At 28.3% G+C, this 17,475-nt stretch overlaps 1 protein-coding gene across 1 annotated transcript; it reads left to right on the top strand.

The window, feature by feature from the left end:
- The first annotated feature begins 2,435 nt into the window (after nt 1-2,435).
- Nucleotides 2,436-16,754, top strand: LOC142320540 (uncharacterized). Its single transcript, XM_075358442.1, has 4 exons — nt 2,436-2,587; nt 10,726-10,786; nt 12,897-13,164; nt 15,891-16,754. Exons 1-4 carry the CDS (start codon nt 2,561-2,563, stop codon nt 16,432-16,434), a joined length of 900 nt encoding a protein of 299 aa, XP_075214557.1. The 5' UTR covers nt 2,436-2,560; the 3' UTR covers nt 16,435-16,754.
- Nucleotides 16,755-17,475: the final 721 nt, after the last annotated feature.

The following is a 17,475-nucleotide window of genomic DNA, read 5'->3' as shown; positions in this document are numbered from 1 at the left end:
TCCTCTTGTTAAGATATGCAGCAAATATATGGGCTTTCCCTGCTCATATAAATAATAAATTGTTTACAATTCATCCCATGGCTGCATTATACGAACGTCGTGCTACCTATTCCAGGTAGCCGGAATTAGGTACCACGAATTAAGAAGAAAATATGAAATTGCTATACCAGAGACTCTAGCAATTTCTACTAGAGAAATACCGCCATGGCTTTTGCCAGCGGTAAATGTAAGTTTGGATCTCTTTCAAGGAGAAATAAAAAAGAAACCAGCAGTGATCATCCAGCAGGAATTTACATATTAGAACATATTAGAATTTATACTGACGGTTCTAAAACCGAACATGGTGTTGGATGCTCGATATATGTAAATGAAGAAGCCCACTTTTGGAGACTGCCAGATGTGGCCAGTGTCTACACGGCAGAACTCACTGCAATTCAGCAAGCTCTTCGCTACACTGAACACTATTGCGAAGAGAGAGTGCTAATATGTTCCGATTCATTAAGTGCACTCGTTGCAATTCGGAACAAGAACATTAAGGATGTCCTAATTGCAAACATCCTGTCCATTTTATACGTACTAAAACAACGAGGACAGCGATGCGTATTTGTATGGACTCCGGGGCATGCTGGTATTACAGGTAATGAAATCGCAGACGAAGCTGCCAGAAAGGCAACAGTCTGCGATGATTTGGATGCATTTCCTGTAAGAGTGGCAGATGTTAAAAACCGTCTAACAAACATAGTAAGAAACAAGTGGAACGCTGAATGGAGGAGTTTAAATACAAAATTAAACTCAGTTAAAACTTCTCCTTATAAATGGAAAAGCGACTTTAAGTTGACTCGCCGTGAACAAGTAGCGGTGACTAGACTTAGAATCGGTCACACGCGATTAACAAATTTATATTTGTTAACCGGCGAAGTGAGACCAATGTGCGGTGTTTGTAATAAAACACTGACAATCAAGCATCTAATAGAAGAGTGTACCATATATGAGGCCCTCAGAAAGAGGTTCCGTCTTACAAATAATATTAGTGCTGATCTGGATAATGGAAATGAAGTAAATATAGTTGCATTTTTACACGCCAGTGGACTTCTTAAAAGTCTATAAAATGGAAGTTTAAAGCTGTGGTAAAAGATACTCTAAGCGGTAGTTTTATATATTCATATAAGGGAGTCTCGAAGCGTGGCACGTATAGTGACGGGAGGTAGCCCTCTTGCCTAGGCCATTTTGGCTCACCTGCATTCAAGAGCAGTGAGTCGGGGTGTGTCCGATGATGGCATGGGGGACCCTCAAGGGTGGATTGAGGGCGCGAGGCTATGGGTGTACGCCGTGCATGTCTATAGCCTGATATAAGAAGGATTCAACTGCCACGGCACCCTGGCACGACTGATATACTGCTCAACGGCGGTCTGGTCGCCCCGAGGGTGCTTAAACAAACTATAAATGAGACTTCGTAGAAGAAAGAAAGAAAGATATGGTATTGATAAGTTTAATTTTAATTTTAATTCCATGGTCTTTTGAGAACCTATCTCAAATTTTAATATTGGGGCCTTTACACCCCGTAAGTGTTTGTGATTGTCCTTGTCTTTCATGTTTTAATGTTTATTGTGAAGTTTGTGTTTTTAAATAAAATGTAAGGGCCCTTTACACCCTTACATATGACGATCCTGATGGAGATAATAATTTCTTTTAAAGAATGTGACGAGGGCAATGACCTTAGCAGTCGATGCCCGTAAAAATTCAGTTAAAAAAAAAAAATTAATCTGTGATTGTAAAAAAAATTTCAATAAGTAATAATTCAATAATTACAATAAAAAAGAAATGAAAAAAAAATTAGAAGTTATTAGTGAAATAAAATTTTATGCACTTTTAAAACGCGGGTATGTAATTTAATAGGCGTACAAGGAAGTCATGTGGTGTCCACATCAATTTTTCATTTGCGTAATGGGATCATTAATAAATCTATTAAATAGAAAGCATATTTATACATTTAATTTATTTTTTCGTTGAATAAGAAATATATCTTTGAAATCATCAATTTTCTAGTTTTTTTAAAAAACTAAGATATAATAAAATATCATTATTAAATAAAGTGTTTCTACGGAATAAATAAAAGTATTTGATCAAGGTAGAAAAATATTTTTATAGTTTATACAATGAATGAAATAAACTGCTGCAATTTATTAAGTTGAAATTTATCTAATCTGAACTCGATGAGTGTTCTTTTGCTCACATAGACTTACTTAAGCTTATCAGTTTGTATTTTGATAATTAAATATTTTTGTAAATAATAAAAATGGTAATATATTTACATTAAATAGTCATTTATTGGCTCAAAGTACAAATTATGAGTTACGTATTTCTCCAAAGATTGGTAACGCCTTATCTATCCCTACTCTTTTGAGGAATATAATGGTGGGGAATATTTATTTGAGTTTGATTTATATAACTACAACATGATTATGTTTATTTCTGACCTTTGCCGGTGTTACTGTCTAAATGAGTCGTCCGTTTTTTGTTATTAATTTTCGTAGTTCCAAGTGATCATCTTAAATTACTAATGATGCTTTCTGGATTGGGATGTTTGGTAAGATTAAAATAATTTTTATTTTATTTTGATTTCTACAGTATTTAGAAGGTAGTTCATTTTAGTTTTAGTTTATTTTAGAGTTTTTTCTTTGCTTGTGCTTTCATAACATAAGTTCTGTATTTACGGTATGAAATATGAGAAGTGCTATACTTTTTTCATTGAATACTTTTGTTACTTTTAATCGCTTATCCTATTTCTGATAGTTTTTAACTTTCCACGGATTTACGGTTATAAATAGTGTTGTTTTTGATTAGCTTTTGTTTAAGAAAAGAACCACAATGATATTATGTGAGTTACTTTCAATCGGTTTCAGTTCATCTCCAAAATCTTAAAATTAGCTTTACGAAAAGTACAGCTTATAAATCGTTTTATTCAGTTTGTGTTGTTTTAAAGCTTCTCTATTTACCGGTCTCATCCAAACGTAGATGATTACGATTTTAAGATTTTTATTACTTAAGTCGATATTTAAGAAAAGGAATCAGTGAATTAGAATTCATAATCCTTAAATATTTATATTTATTGCATCCCTTTTTTAAAGTACATGAGAATTTTGTAGAAGCTTAGCTACCGTACAATATACCATCATTGTCAAAACGACTCATTCATTACTTTACAATATTTTTGTACGTTTCTTAGTTTTAGCATGTCGTTGGCTGCTATAATACTTATCCGTTAAATGATAACAATATATAATCACATCTAAAGGATTATTTGTACTCATTCCCATTTTTTTAAAAGTCTTTACCATTTTAGAGGTATCATTCACTACAGAAGCAAAAATATTATTATACATGGATGGGAATGTGATATGAACATTTTTTAGGCTGTGAAAAATGTCATGTCCACTCAGGATTGAACCTGTAACTTTCCAAATGAGAGGTAGAGGTGTTGCAATTGATTGGGGAAGTCAGCAAGATATTGATTGTTATTCTTCAAAAAATAATTTATTTAACAGGGGTTTCACTGATTTTGGTTTATAGATGCCACTATTTTTTATTTTAAAATGTATGGAAACCACTTTTGAAATGTGGCTTATGTCATTGTTTCTTTTTTGTTCCCTTTGTGACAACAGTGTTGGATTCATAGTAAATTTTTACTTTCCCATCTAGTGCTATAGCAGAGCTTTAGAAGGGAAAGTATTGTAATTTGTCCAATTTGAGTATGTGCAGTTTTCACTGATCTTGAAGTTTTGACACCTAAGGAACCCAAAAAACTGGATGGAAATGTTTCAAATGCTCATATGTACGTGTGTGTATGTGTGTGTGTGTGTGTTCGGTGTTGCACTCTAAATCATATTATTTCTCCAGAACTACTGGACCGATTTTGACCAACTTGATCAGATTACTTCTATATATGGGGCATTAATGCCATTAAATTTTCAACTTAAAAGGTCAAGGGGGTGAGACTGTAGAGCAAGGTTATCCTCATATCTCAAGATTTCGACTAATTAAGGTCTTATTTTTCGTAGCCGCATTTGTAAACAATTAAAAATAATATTTGTAAAAAAACTTTTGTAAAATCATCCCCACCGCAAAAAATGCTTTAAACTAGTGACTAAATTGCATCAATAGTGCCCTTGTCAACACAAGGAGCGCTTATGTAGCAAACGCTAACATGCTAAAGTAAGATGTGTTTGTATACGTGTGCAGGCCATGTGAGGGGAAAGTCCTACAACTGTGTTTTAAGATTTTTTCTAATCCTTATTCCCTGCATTCTAATTGATTTCCTCAATTACTGATGTTTTATGAACCAAGTATCATGAGTTTTTATTTATTGTCTTATTTTTATTTTATTCTCTAAATAATGATACTCTTTTGGAGATTAATCCATTGCTAAATCATTAGCATATTTCCTTTATCTTTATGACTAAGCAATGTTCTTTATGAGCAAATTCTGTCATACAGAACCAAACTTGTGCATCAGTTACAAGGAGTTTTCTTTTCTGATTCAAGTGCATCCATAGAATATTCTGCTTCCTGCCAGAGTACAGTACCTAATAGTAGGTTTACTATTAGGTCACTCAACCTAACAAAATACATTTGTATTAAGCTAAGGAGTCGAGATAAAAAGGCTAAAAGTGAGCTTTTCCTCAGCAATCATATGTTATGTATTTCACTTCCATTCACTCCATGCTACACTTCATGCTATAACTCTAAACTCCTACTCCTAGACTTCATGCTATAACTGCATACCATTAGATTTCCAGGATGGTACTCTATGAGACAGACGTTCCAGTGATGTAAAACCATCAGGTTGTAAAGATGAAATTTACTGTGTTACCCAGAAATCTTGGTTTGCTTAATTATTTTAGCAGGCTAGTATTTTTCATGTTTAATGTATGACCTTCTTTTATGTAATTCCTTCTTTTTAGTATACTCAGTAATTAATTTCTTTTACCAATTTTACTACATTAATATTTTAAAATTTTCATTTCCTTTCATAATACTGATATTTTTCATCCTTTTATAATACTAATTATGAATTAGTATTATAAAAGGATGAAAATTCCTACAATTTATGTGAAGTTTAATATTGGAAGAGGTTGAAACTTACTTTTATCTTTATGATCTTCTTTATTAAATTATTAAAAAAAAACTGTTTTTAAAATGTTCAAACTGACTTAAATCAGAAAATTTTTCAAAAGCTTTGACAGTTTAACCTTATTTTATTTGTACTCTGTTGTAAGGAATCATAAATTGTATTTAAAAATACAACAGATGACATTATTTTGGCTATTACTTTTAAAAAAATGTTTAAATTTATTCATTACTTCTGTGGTAAGGATAACCGTAAAAACATATCATTTATAGAAAGAAAAACTAAATTGGTTTTTTTTTATAGTAAAACAATTAATAAATCTTTACTTTTTGAAGTTGCAGCTCCTTTATTAATAATATTTTTTTCAAAACTTTTCTGTGTTGTTAAAAATTGTATCTGCAGTAGTATTATTTAAAATCAACTAAAAGATACTTGCAGAAATTATTTTTGTTTTAATCTTCAAAAAATAACATCTTTCAATACTTAATGTTCATCAGAATTTAAAAAAATAATTGAATGTGGTTGATCCTCCTAATACTTAAAAATTCTCTGCCACAACAAATTTCATGACTGAAGGTTTAACAGTTGTCAAGGTATAGAACAAAACACATTGCTTGAAAAAGTTGTACATTTCCCAAATGGTTTCTGTCTCCTTTTCCATTCTTTTGTTAAAAAAAATGAAGTTCACTTTCCACCCACTCATCAAAAATTTTTTTTTTGCTTCAGACTGCTTCTTTATGAAATTTACCTGTTATTTTTTTAATGCTTTCTTAATCTGTACTGTTGTAAACAGAATACTCCTTTTCTTCTGTAATGTTTTATTATTCTATCTACATTAAAACAGAGTTAGGTACAAGAATGTATAATAACACATTCTTATACCTAACTTATACTTCTTGTACCTAACATTAACTTTGTTTTGTTTTTAAAGCTATTTCTTAAATTATACTTCAGGATTTTTTTTGTTTCTTATATCTTAGATTTTTTTCTATTGCTGTTAAAAATGGTAGAAAAGTTTTCTTCTGCTACATTTATCTGATTGTTTATATTGAACAATGCTGAATTAATTAGTTATGTTTGTATGTGAATTTTTATGATATTTATTTAGAAGTTATGCTTTTCAATGAAAATATTTCCAGTAGATCAAGGTACGATTTACAGTATCTTCTTATTTAAGATTCTGCCTTTGTGAAAGATAAAATTCCTTGGTGAAAGTCTCATTCTTGATGAAAGTGGATTCAAAAATAAAAAGTAAAAAAAGTACAGATAAGTTTATTTTATATTAATAATTTACCATTATCATGGTATTATCCACCAGCTAAAATTTTCTTGAATATTACTGCTGTCTTGTTCATTCATGTCTCTGTTTCATGTGTTCAAATGAGTATTCATGGAACAAAATATAAGGTATTTTGTATACTTCTTTACATATGTCATAGTTGGCAGAAAATATTTTGAGTTAGAAAGTTAAATTTTCTGTTTGGTATCTTTCATCAAATATAGGTTTTTAATGTAGTTCTAAATAATCATGCCATATACTTCATTATTCTGTTGCTTTTAATTATTATAATTATAATATGAGGTGAATCACAGATAGGTTTGTTACTGATAGGATATCAGCTTTTCATCTGCTTATTTTACTGTATTTAAAACAATAAATTTATCTTTATATTAATTTATAAATTAAAATAATTGTGTAATTTGTTACATCCAAGGATCAGGAGGTTGGGATGTGGTTTTAATTGAAATCTATTACAGAGTAATGGCAGAGAACAGTAAGCACTAATATGGTGTAAGCATTGATATGGTTTTTACCAGGTCTTTAACTATCAACCTTCTATACAAGCATACAAGAAGGCTAACAGTAACCAATTGTACCTCTTGACACACAAATTAAATTTACTATTCATGTACAAAATTGAGATACCAGTGATGAAGGAAGTACACAATAATAACAAAAGATCTTCTGGAATTATAAGTCAGTGAATTTAAACAGTTAGTTAAAAATATTTGTTAAGACTAAAGCGTATTTTTATGCAGATAATAGTTTTAGTCATTTATAATTTAGTTACTGAAATAAAATATTCTACATAATTATCATTATGACATGAATGAATCACTATTGAAATACAGTTGACTTGTTATTCTAAAAATAATTATTAACATTGCATTTTACTTCAATTAATTATTTAAATAACTTAACTTATTTAAAGTAAATGTTAAATTACAGCTGTAAAAATCTTAATTTATTTAAATGAAAATTAAAAAAAAAAAAAAAAACATAAAATAAACATTTTGCTATTTTATAAAATAGCATATAATAATTTCTTTTGCTATAATGCTATTTTATGAAATTATGTTATATAAATATATATTAAAGAGATGATAAATTTTGTATTAAAAATAAAATGCCAAAGAAAATTGCATGTAACATCATTATTTTATTTGTTTTGAAAACTATTCTTATACATTTATTTGATTGTTTTAATGTCATAAAACTTTTGTTTGTTAAATTATTCATCTAAATAACTATTTATAAAGTAACGTGTATAAATTTTATTGTGCTATTAATTAGATCATTAGAGTTCTATCTTAATTTTTAAAACAGCTTTCCAGGTTTCCAGGTATATATATATATATATATGTATATATATATATATATATATATATATATATCTATATATATATATGTATTAACTTAGTAAAATCAATACTTTTCTTGTTATTGTATTTGTCCATATTTACCCCTGTACCTAGTATATCAAAGACAAAAGTATAAGACAGTTTTCCGCCAACAGTACAGCATTCAATAATGCCTCTTAACTTATGCTTATTTTTTTACATTTTAAGAGCACTTTTGAGGTTTTCTCATCGTCAGTTAATAAAACCGTTTTAAAATCACACATTAAACTCAAAAACATTAAAATTGTCACATATTATAAGAATATGTAGTCAAAAAATAAAAATAAAATATTTCATGTGTATAAAATACTGTATGTGTGGGGCCAGCCACACATACAGTAGTGTCCTAACATTATTTCAAATTTTATTTAATGAATTATATGAATTTGCTGTTATCTATGGCAGTTTTGATAAGAAAGTCATCATCAAACTCTGTCTGTATATTAATCAAGTTAAACTTTTGTCTATACTTGTATATATAATATTTTTCTAAATTATTTAATTTTTTATTCTTATTATCACATTCTTTTACAATTTCTATTATTTTTAAATTTGTAGTTGGTGATTGAATGTTTATTGATTATTAAATGGTCTGCAAGATTGGAGAAACCTAATTTATTGTTTTTATAAGATCTAAAGTGTTCTGCAAACCTTGCCCTAAATGATATACTAGCTTTCCCAATATAAATTTTGTTACAAACATTGTGTGTTATTTTATAGATACCAGACAAATTATTAGGATCATTATCATTATTATGAATTTTCAAATGTTTTATTACATGATTGTATGGTCTATATGCAGGTTTATATTTTTTATCATTATAAACATTAACCAAGTTTTCAATAATGTTGTTAGTATAGGAGTATTTTACATAAATATTTTGATCACCACATTTATTATTTATAGGTATCAATGTTGTGTATTATTAGATTTCAGTTTCTGTTTTTTTATCATATTATCAGTTAATGATGTGTTATATTCATCTTTTACCGCAATACATTTTATAATATCTACTTCTGCATCTAGTTTTTCTTTATTATTCTGTGTGTAATGTATCGCTCTATTTAACATGTTTGTAAATATATTATATATATCACATATAATATGTATATTATATTATTAAATTAAACCTTTTGCCTCCAAACTTACTGGTCTTCCTAAAATACATAAACAAGGTAACCCAATGTGTCCATTAATTAATTCCAAATATGCACCTTGCATTCAACTTCATGTAGTGTAAAAGTGTAATTAAGTTGTATAACAATTCTTAAGAATAACAAACATCCCTATTCCAGGCTTATTGAGGAGAGTGAGAAGTGGATTGGTTTTCATTGTCCTTTCATTGAAAAGAATACATGGCATAACAAGCCTGCTTAAGTGTAGGTAAAATTCAGCTTTAAAATCACAAAACATTATATGACTCATCTTCAGATAACGGGAAAATTTTCTTTCAAAGACCATTGGAACTAATTAGTTCCTTCAGTGTAGAAATTATTAACTTGCACTAATGTTAAAAGTGCCTGAGTGAAAAAGGTTTGGAAATATTTTGAATACGTAATAGAATAATATTTTTAATCTATCATGCATTTATCTATTTTTTGATCAAATTTAGAATATTTGTAAATTTCATATCGTTTAATTGTTTTGAGATCTTGATTTTTATGAGTTGTATGTAAATTTATATTTTATGATTAATGTCTTTGGATAGATATCTTATTTCTACAAGATGATTGACAAAAATCTGATTCTGCTGTTGTCTAAACTCCCTATACGTTTTCTTTGTATTTGTGGGTAATGTATATTGAGTATCAATCCTATAGAATTGGTACAATCACTACAGTTCAATTTCTGAACTTTTATGTAATTGGGTATATCAGTTATTTTTTATTTAATCTCTGGATACTGGAGGATATCTGTGTTCTTTAGTGGTTGGGTTTCAATTAACCATTCATCTCAGAAATGGTCTACGTAAGACTCTACAAGGCTACTTCATTTACACTTATACATATCATACTCATTCATCCTCTGAAGTAATCCTGACTGTGAAAAAAGAAAACAGAAAAAGAGACAGAAGAAGAAAAAAGGTATATCAGTTATATTTTGTTAGTTTGTTGTGAGAACTTATGTACAGGTGATCATAACTTATTCAGTCCATTTTAGGTGCTAATAAAAAATAACAAACCAATGTACTTACATGCATGTTTTGTTGTTGAACAAAGCATTTCAAAAGGTTTGTTTGCAACACTTATCACTTCAAGCAAGCTCCACATGAATACCTTTTTTGGCGCATAAAATGTCTAGACGATGTTCAATTTCATGCCACACGTTACGAAGAATATGAAAAGTTATTCCATTAATTACACTTCTGAATCTTATTTTTAGTTCATTGATGATGACAATCTTCATTGTGTAACCCTGTCTGACAAACCCCCAACAAAAAACATTTATGAACAGTAATAACAGATCTGGTTTCATGTAACCACAGAATGTAAATTGCTTTCTCCTGCATGATAATCATTGACAATTCCCCCTTTGTTACATTGTACCAGCATGTTCATTCAAGGTCATCAGTAACTCTAGTACATACATTAATGTTTCAAAAAATCAACATGTGCTACATTGCTTTGTTCATTTTCTATTAACTTCCGAAATGTGCTTAATTTATATTCACTCAGTATTTGTATAGCAACCTAACACTCAGGTTTTCCTATAAAACTGTTTTTTTCTCTAAAAATACATTTTAAACAGTTCAGTTAATTTTTGTTTAATGTAATAAAAAATTGATTACATGAATATTCATTAAACTAGAAAGTAGAGAACAAGAATCATTCTTTAATTTTATTCTTTCTTAAGAAAGAATTAAAGTTCTTTTATTTAAAGAATTAAGTTGTTAATCATTTTATTTTTGTTTCAGAAAAACTACCTTTCAGAGGAGCTTCAAAAAATGAAGTTTAATTTTGAAAAGATGATAGATAGTAAGTTGAGACTTTTTTCTGGTTTTACAATTAAATAAAAATCATTATGATGTTACTTGCTTAACGTGTTCTTAAATGATATCATGATCTTTTTATGCTATTACTAGTTAGTTTGGTTTCTATTTTTTGCTTTAATGATGTACACTGGTAATTAATTACTGATTTTACTTAATGATATATTCTTTATTACGTATTCAGAAACTATTTGGTGCTATTGGCAATTTCTGTCACTTCTGATGTTTTAAGTGGCATTCCTAAGTTCTTTGTTTAATCTTGCAGTAATGATTTATTAAATAACACACATCAATGTATTCTACCTTTGACCAGATAATAATCCAAATTCAATTTATTTATTTACATCATGATCTTGAAAAAGAATTTATTTAAAAAAAAAATTAAATGAATGAAATGTTAATTGAAAAAAATATCAGAATGTTTTGTAGGAATTAAATCTTAGATTATCTGAATAACGTTTCACCTCACTAAGGAAGCCAGCAAGCCACAAACTAGAATAACAAGCCAGCCAGATTTGGAGACATTTTCATTTCACTCTCACATCACTTAAAAATGTTCAACTTTTATTCTGAACTTTTATTCTAGTTCAGAATGAAAATTTATTCTGAACTAATGGATTCAACTTGAATACAGTTAGAATAAAATATCAATATAGCAAGCTTGATAAATACCATGAGATTTATATCCATGTATATAAAACTTGATGATCATTATATAAATACAAAGATACGTTCTGTTGCAATATACAGTATTTTAACTTGGAAGTTTTCCAATTATAATGTAAATAAATTTTTATTGTAATAAAATGCACACACTACTTTATTAAAAAATATATTACAATAAAGTAAGTTGAAATGGATATCCTTGTATATTTAGACTGTAAGGTAAAAGAGAAAAAAACTTTGATTCTTTAGGCTCCTACCATGCCTTTGCGTCCCAGTGCTACGGTCCTGTGTGGACCCCCTGTGTGGGGGGGACCCATGTCCTGTGTGGGGCCCCTGACTCCATCATTTACTACTTCTAATGCTATAACCTACTTATTATTTTACTGCATCATTTATCATCTTTTCTTATCTGATTAAATCTTAAATGTGATTAGATTCTCACTAAATATAAAATAATTTTGATTAGTTCATCTCATTGATACTTTTTTATTGAAGTAAAAAAATTTGTTAATACATTATTAATACTATTAATACATTATTATGCAATTTGAATACATAATATCAAATTAAAAATCATTATTTCTTCATTCCAACATTTATTTCTTCATTACTAGGGTATTGCAATAATTAAAAAGTCTCACCCTGTTTTCCTTACTAATTTTGTTAATTTTGCTCTTTTCAATTTTCCAAATTCTATCCATCCCAGTTTCACTCTACTTCACTTTCTCCTGTATTCCTCCTCTTTTAATACACATTCTTTGACATAGGTAGATATAATCTTGTGCTTTACCAATAGCTTTATCATCCTCCCCCTCATTTTCCATTTAGTTTTCTGCAGATTCATCTGGAGTCCTATTTCCTGTGATGCCCTGTGTAAGTCCTCAATTATTTCCATTAATTCTTCCTTTCTGTTATCTGTTATCAAATATCATCTGCAAATCTTAGGTGAATCAGTCTTGAATTGAGCCTTATAAAATTTTTGAGAAGAATGATCCTGAGGAAAAAAAATGAGAGATGGTATTTCTTTCATTAAATGAAGAAAATATTAATTTTCTTAATGATAGTGAGACTATTTCTGAATTTTGTTGAGGAATAGGGGAATCATGTTTATAAGAAAATTCTTAAATGTAGTATATCTGAATAAATTACAACATAGTATAACTCTACTCTTTGTCTAAAAAAGATGAGTTTTATTTTTCTGAATTGTAATATTTCTAATAAATAACAATTAAGAAGCTACTTAATCTTTAAATGCATGGAATTGCATTCTAAAAAACAAGTCCAAATATTTAGACAGAGACTCATTTTTAAAATTCTGTATTTAATGAAAGATTCATCCCATTTCAACATACTGATCAAATTTGTTAAAAAAAAAAAACAAAAAAAAACTGTATAATATTGGTAATAAATAATTTGTTTTTCTTTTACAGATAATGAAAATAGTATAAAATGCTCATGTCAAACAAGTAGTAATACAGTAAATGCTGAAGTAAAAAAGACTGAATGCGAGATTTGTTTAGAGCCTTTAATAATTAAAGCTGTTTATTCGTGCAATTCTTGCCATAATGTATTGTGTGTAGCTTGTGTAAGAAAGGTGAACTGCTGTCCTTTCTGTCGTGCACCAGGAAAGTTTGCTCAAAGGAATTTTGCGTTAGAAAGATTTCTTTCTACTTTGACTCTACCGTGCAAAAACCAAAGGTATATTTTCTGTGTTTAAACAAGATTGATGAATAATATTACATTCTATAATTTACAATTTTATAAATATTAATAAGCTTACAATTTGTGAGGTTACTAATGTGAACTATTTATTAAAAATATGAACTCAATTAATGTACAAACTATCTTTTTTCTTCAGTTTTTAAGTCTTAGTAATTATTGACTATATTTATTAACAAATCAATTACAGTATTATAATATCATTATTGATACTGTCATCACCGTATTACCACTGATTAGGAATTAAGTGAATTATAAAATTGTGTAGTGTTTTTTTCCAAGGATGATGTTAGTCTTTGATACCTCTAGCCATTTGTCACAGCTGATTTTTCAGTAGAGTATTTTAGAGTATAGATAACACAATAACTGAATGAGACAAAATAAAATTGTTTTGAGGAATACTTTGCTGGGTTTACATTTTTTTGTAGAAATGTTATATTATCAGTTTTTTAATCAGTTACTCTTGGCTTTAAGTTAATGTTTTATTTCAGTAGGAAACCATGCATCTAGATTCTACTGGTTTCTTTGAACTGTGATTTATCACTATTTAGAGTATCACTAAGACAAGTTCAGGAATACTCTTGACTGATAAAATAATGAGATCAACTAAGTGTGACTGATTGTACCTTTATAATCCTCTATTCCCTAATCAGGTAAAAATGACTAATTTAAATTAAATATAGCTTCTAAATTGGCAAGGTTTTTTTATTATATCTGGTATTGGCTTCTATTGGATTATTACCCACTTAACTCCAACAGCAAGCAACAATTTACTGTTTCTTATAGTAGAAATGATGCAAAACTATTAGCAGTGTAATTTATTATCTTGTCCAGGACATCCCAAGTGTTGAGGGTTAAGAGCCTGGTTTGATAGCGTGAGAAAAGTTCTTTTGTAGCATTAGAGTAATGTGGATTTTGACAAGGCAATCTTCCACTAATCTAACTGCCTTTGAAGTAGCCCTGTAGAATGCTTTTGTTCATTGTCAACATCTTGTTCTTTTTGGAGAAGACATCTAATTTAGTTTGGAGATGAAGTTTATTACCTTGAAGAAGTGGGAAGTAAATGGCTGTGTATGTTAAGCATTGTAGTAAGATTCATCGATAATCAGATTTATGCATTCGAATTGGAGTACCATTTTTCAGATTATCTACCTAAGAGAATTGTGCATTTCAAAGTACTGATTATCTGTTACATGAAACAAATATAGTAATAAATGAATTAGAAAATATAGAAAAAGATCCATCGTGTGTTCATTGCATGTTCATAATTTTGTAATTATACACCATTATGCTGCATAACGGCTGCTGAGTATTTATTAAAAAATTCAATTTTTCTTTAGAAAACTGGGATTAATCTATTTGGTTTAAATTTTCAGTTCCAAATCAATAGTGTGCATATTTTTCTTGTTTATCATGAAATAATTTATTTCAAATTATTGTTGACACAGTAAGAACACAAAATTTGTTTTAAAAACTGTTTTTTAGGTGCAGAGAAGATAAAAAATAACAGAATCTTTTTAATTTTTAGTTATTAAAGATTATATAGAATGAGAAGTTGTAAATTTTCTTTACTGGTAGACATTTTGTGTTTTGAGACTTTACATTTTGTGTTTTGTGAGTAAGAACTTTCAATATTCTATCGATCTTTAAAAATAAAAGATACAAAGAATTCTGTTATATTGTATTTTCTTTGCATTTCAAAAACAGTATTTTTTTAAAACAAATTTAAATTCTGTTCGATTCTTTCTACTTTTTATCCTACTTTTCCTGTAATGATTATATTAGAATATAACATACATTTAGATCTCATCTGATATCTTTACTTCACACTGTGTCTGGTGTTATTAGTCTTGTAATTTTTGAAAGGTTATTTCAATAGCCAGGACAGCATTTAAATCTTATATTTTGTTAAATTGTTTAATAGCCAAACTTCATATCATTACAAAACTGTAGATATTACAACAATAATTTTTTATAACTTTTGAGAACTCTAATGTATTATTTGTACTATAATACCTTTAATCATAATATAAAATTGAATGAATAATGAATAAATAAAAAATAGCTTACTTTTAAATTACTGAAACTGTTCTTCCAAAGGCCTTTTGAAGCTAATTATCAATGAAAAAGGTGTTGGATAATTGGCTCTGAAAGACCTTTCGAAGATCAAGTTCCATTAATTTGAAAAAGAGTTGTTTACAATTGATTTTAAAATGTTATCACATTTCATAATAATGCTCACCAAATTATTTGAATGAATTTACTTGTGCCAAGGCTGCATTAGTCAAGACAGTGTTTGATCTGATTGGGTTTCCCCTTGAAAAGCCAAGGGAATTAGTTTTCTGTAAAGAAATAATCTTCAGTATTAATAATTATCAGATAACCTGTACAAGTCGAAAAAGATTATCCTTATACATGGATATATATATATATACGCACAGGCAACAAACAGACATTTTTCTCTTTCTTCATATCTCAGTTTGTATATCATTGATAAAAGCTTATGGACTGTTTCTTTGTTTTAGGGAGTAAGTTTCTGGAAAAAAATTTCTTAGCTGAACTCTAAATCACTAAAGAAAACCTGCCAACTTTTAATATTCTGGGGTGTCATGATGATAATTAAATATGTAGTCAGTAAAAAAGTAAAGAATTTAACAGATTATATTATATTGTAAGATAATATGAATGTATATTTATTTTTCTAGATATGGATGCAATGAGAGTGTGGATGTAAATACAAGAGAAGAACATGAAAAATTCTGTCATTATGCTCCTATAGTTTGCCCTTATTACTATGTCTGTTCTTGGTCAGGTGATGGAATAGCTTTCCGAAAACATTTATTAGATTATCATTCTATGTCATTACATACTAAGAGTAGAGCAAGAGTGAAAATAAAAAATTTATGGTCATCAGTCAAAATTACAAAAAATAGAAAGAAAACCTATACAACGATTTTGAATTCTCACAACATTATTTTTGTTTGTAAAGTTTCATTGTTTAAAGACCTCTTTCATTTTAAATTCTTACAAACAAAAAGTAATGATGAAGGAAGTTCACAAAAGGTTTTTGGTGTTTATCTTGAAATCTGTGGTTCAGTTCGCAGTATTAAAGGAATAATACCATTTTTTAATAAAAATCAAACAGAAGAAATAGAAGTTTCACCACATTTTGTTGTATCACAAGAAGATCTTTCTGATGATGTCAATATTTATATAAGCATTAAGTGTTTAGATGAAGATGTAATTTAGTGTTAAGTAATTATTTTTAAAAAAACTTGGAATACTTAATACATGTTCACAACTTTTCAGAAGCTTTTTTTTTATTACTTATTGATGATTACATGGGCTTCAGTTTAACATTAAGGACAAATATCTATTTAATTACATTAAGTGATTTATAAATAATTGAAGAAAAAATAACTTCTATTAGTTTTATGTATTATGATGAATTAAGTCTTAGTTTATACCACTCACAGCAATGAAAATTACATTGCTGTTATCAATATTTTACTTGTAAGTCTATAGTTAAAGTTGAAAAAGAAAACTAATAAAAAAAAACACATTTTCATTACAAAGGAAATTATTTGAAATATAGTTGAGTATGTTTAATATGTGAATATTTATTTATTTTTTAAATGAATGACCTTTATCTTGAATCTTATTTTAACTAAAATAATGAACTTATTTTTCCTCAAGTTCTAAAAGGAAAATAATCAATATGATACAAGGTTTTGACTGCTGTATAGGAAAATACCTGCTTGATTTCAGATCTTTTCCACTGAGATTTGTTTCCCATTGATTTTTTTCACTTAAAATAATATGGTTTTTATAAAAATAAAAATTATTTAATTAAAATCTGTCTGAAAATCAATGTTTACATTTTTATCATGAAACAAAATTGTTTTGATGCTATACTGGAAAGAAGCCAAAATTATGGCTGCTTAAATTTGTTTATTGAGTGTGGAAATCTACTGTTTACAAAAATAAAAGTTTATTTAAAGATGTTTTACTGCTTTGTAAAATTTGATGCATAATTATTATGACTACTCTTTAATGTCTCAGGATGATACATATGGAAAATTAATAGTTACCAGTGTGTGATGGAAGTGCTACCATGTCTGTTACAGTTGCAGACAGCCTGACATGAATTACAAGTCACTTCCAAAAACGACATAACTATCTCTAAGAATAATAGCATCATAATTATAAGAATCTAAATTTATTTTGAACTCTATTAGCTTATGATTAATGATTGGTTCATAAATAAAGTATGAAGCATCATTAACTCTA

This window comes from Lycorma delicatula, chromosome 2 (assembly GCF_047948215.1).
Source record: "Lycorma delicatula isolate Av1 chromosome 2, ASM4794821v1, whole genome shotgun sequence".
In the NCBI taxonomy this organism is placed as follows: Eukaryota; Metazoa; Arthropoda; class Insecta; order Hemiptera; family Fulgoridae; genus Lycorma; species Lycorma delicatula.
Note: the sequence above shows the minus strand (reverse complement) of the source record. Positions and strands in the feature narration are given on the sequence as shown.

Excerpts from the sequence above, each read along its gene's own strand:
- LOC142320540 (XM_075358442.1), top strand. The coding sequence starts at position 2,561 with ATGATGCTTTCTGGATTGGGATGTTTG. Across the intron at positions 2,588-10,725 it reads TTTCTGGATTGGGATGTTTG|AAAAACTACCTTTCAGAGGA; the intron begins GTAAGATTAAAA and ends TTTTTGTTTCAG. Across the intron at positions 13,165-15,890 it reads CTACCGTGCAAAAACCAAAG|ATATGGATGCAATGAGAGTG; the intron begins GTATATTTTCTG and ends TTATTTTTCTAG.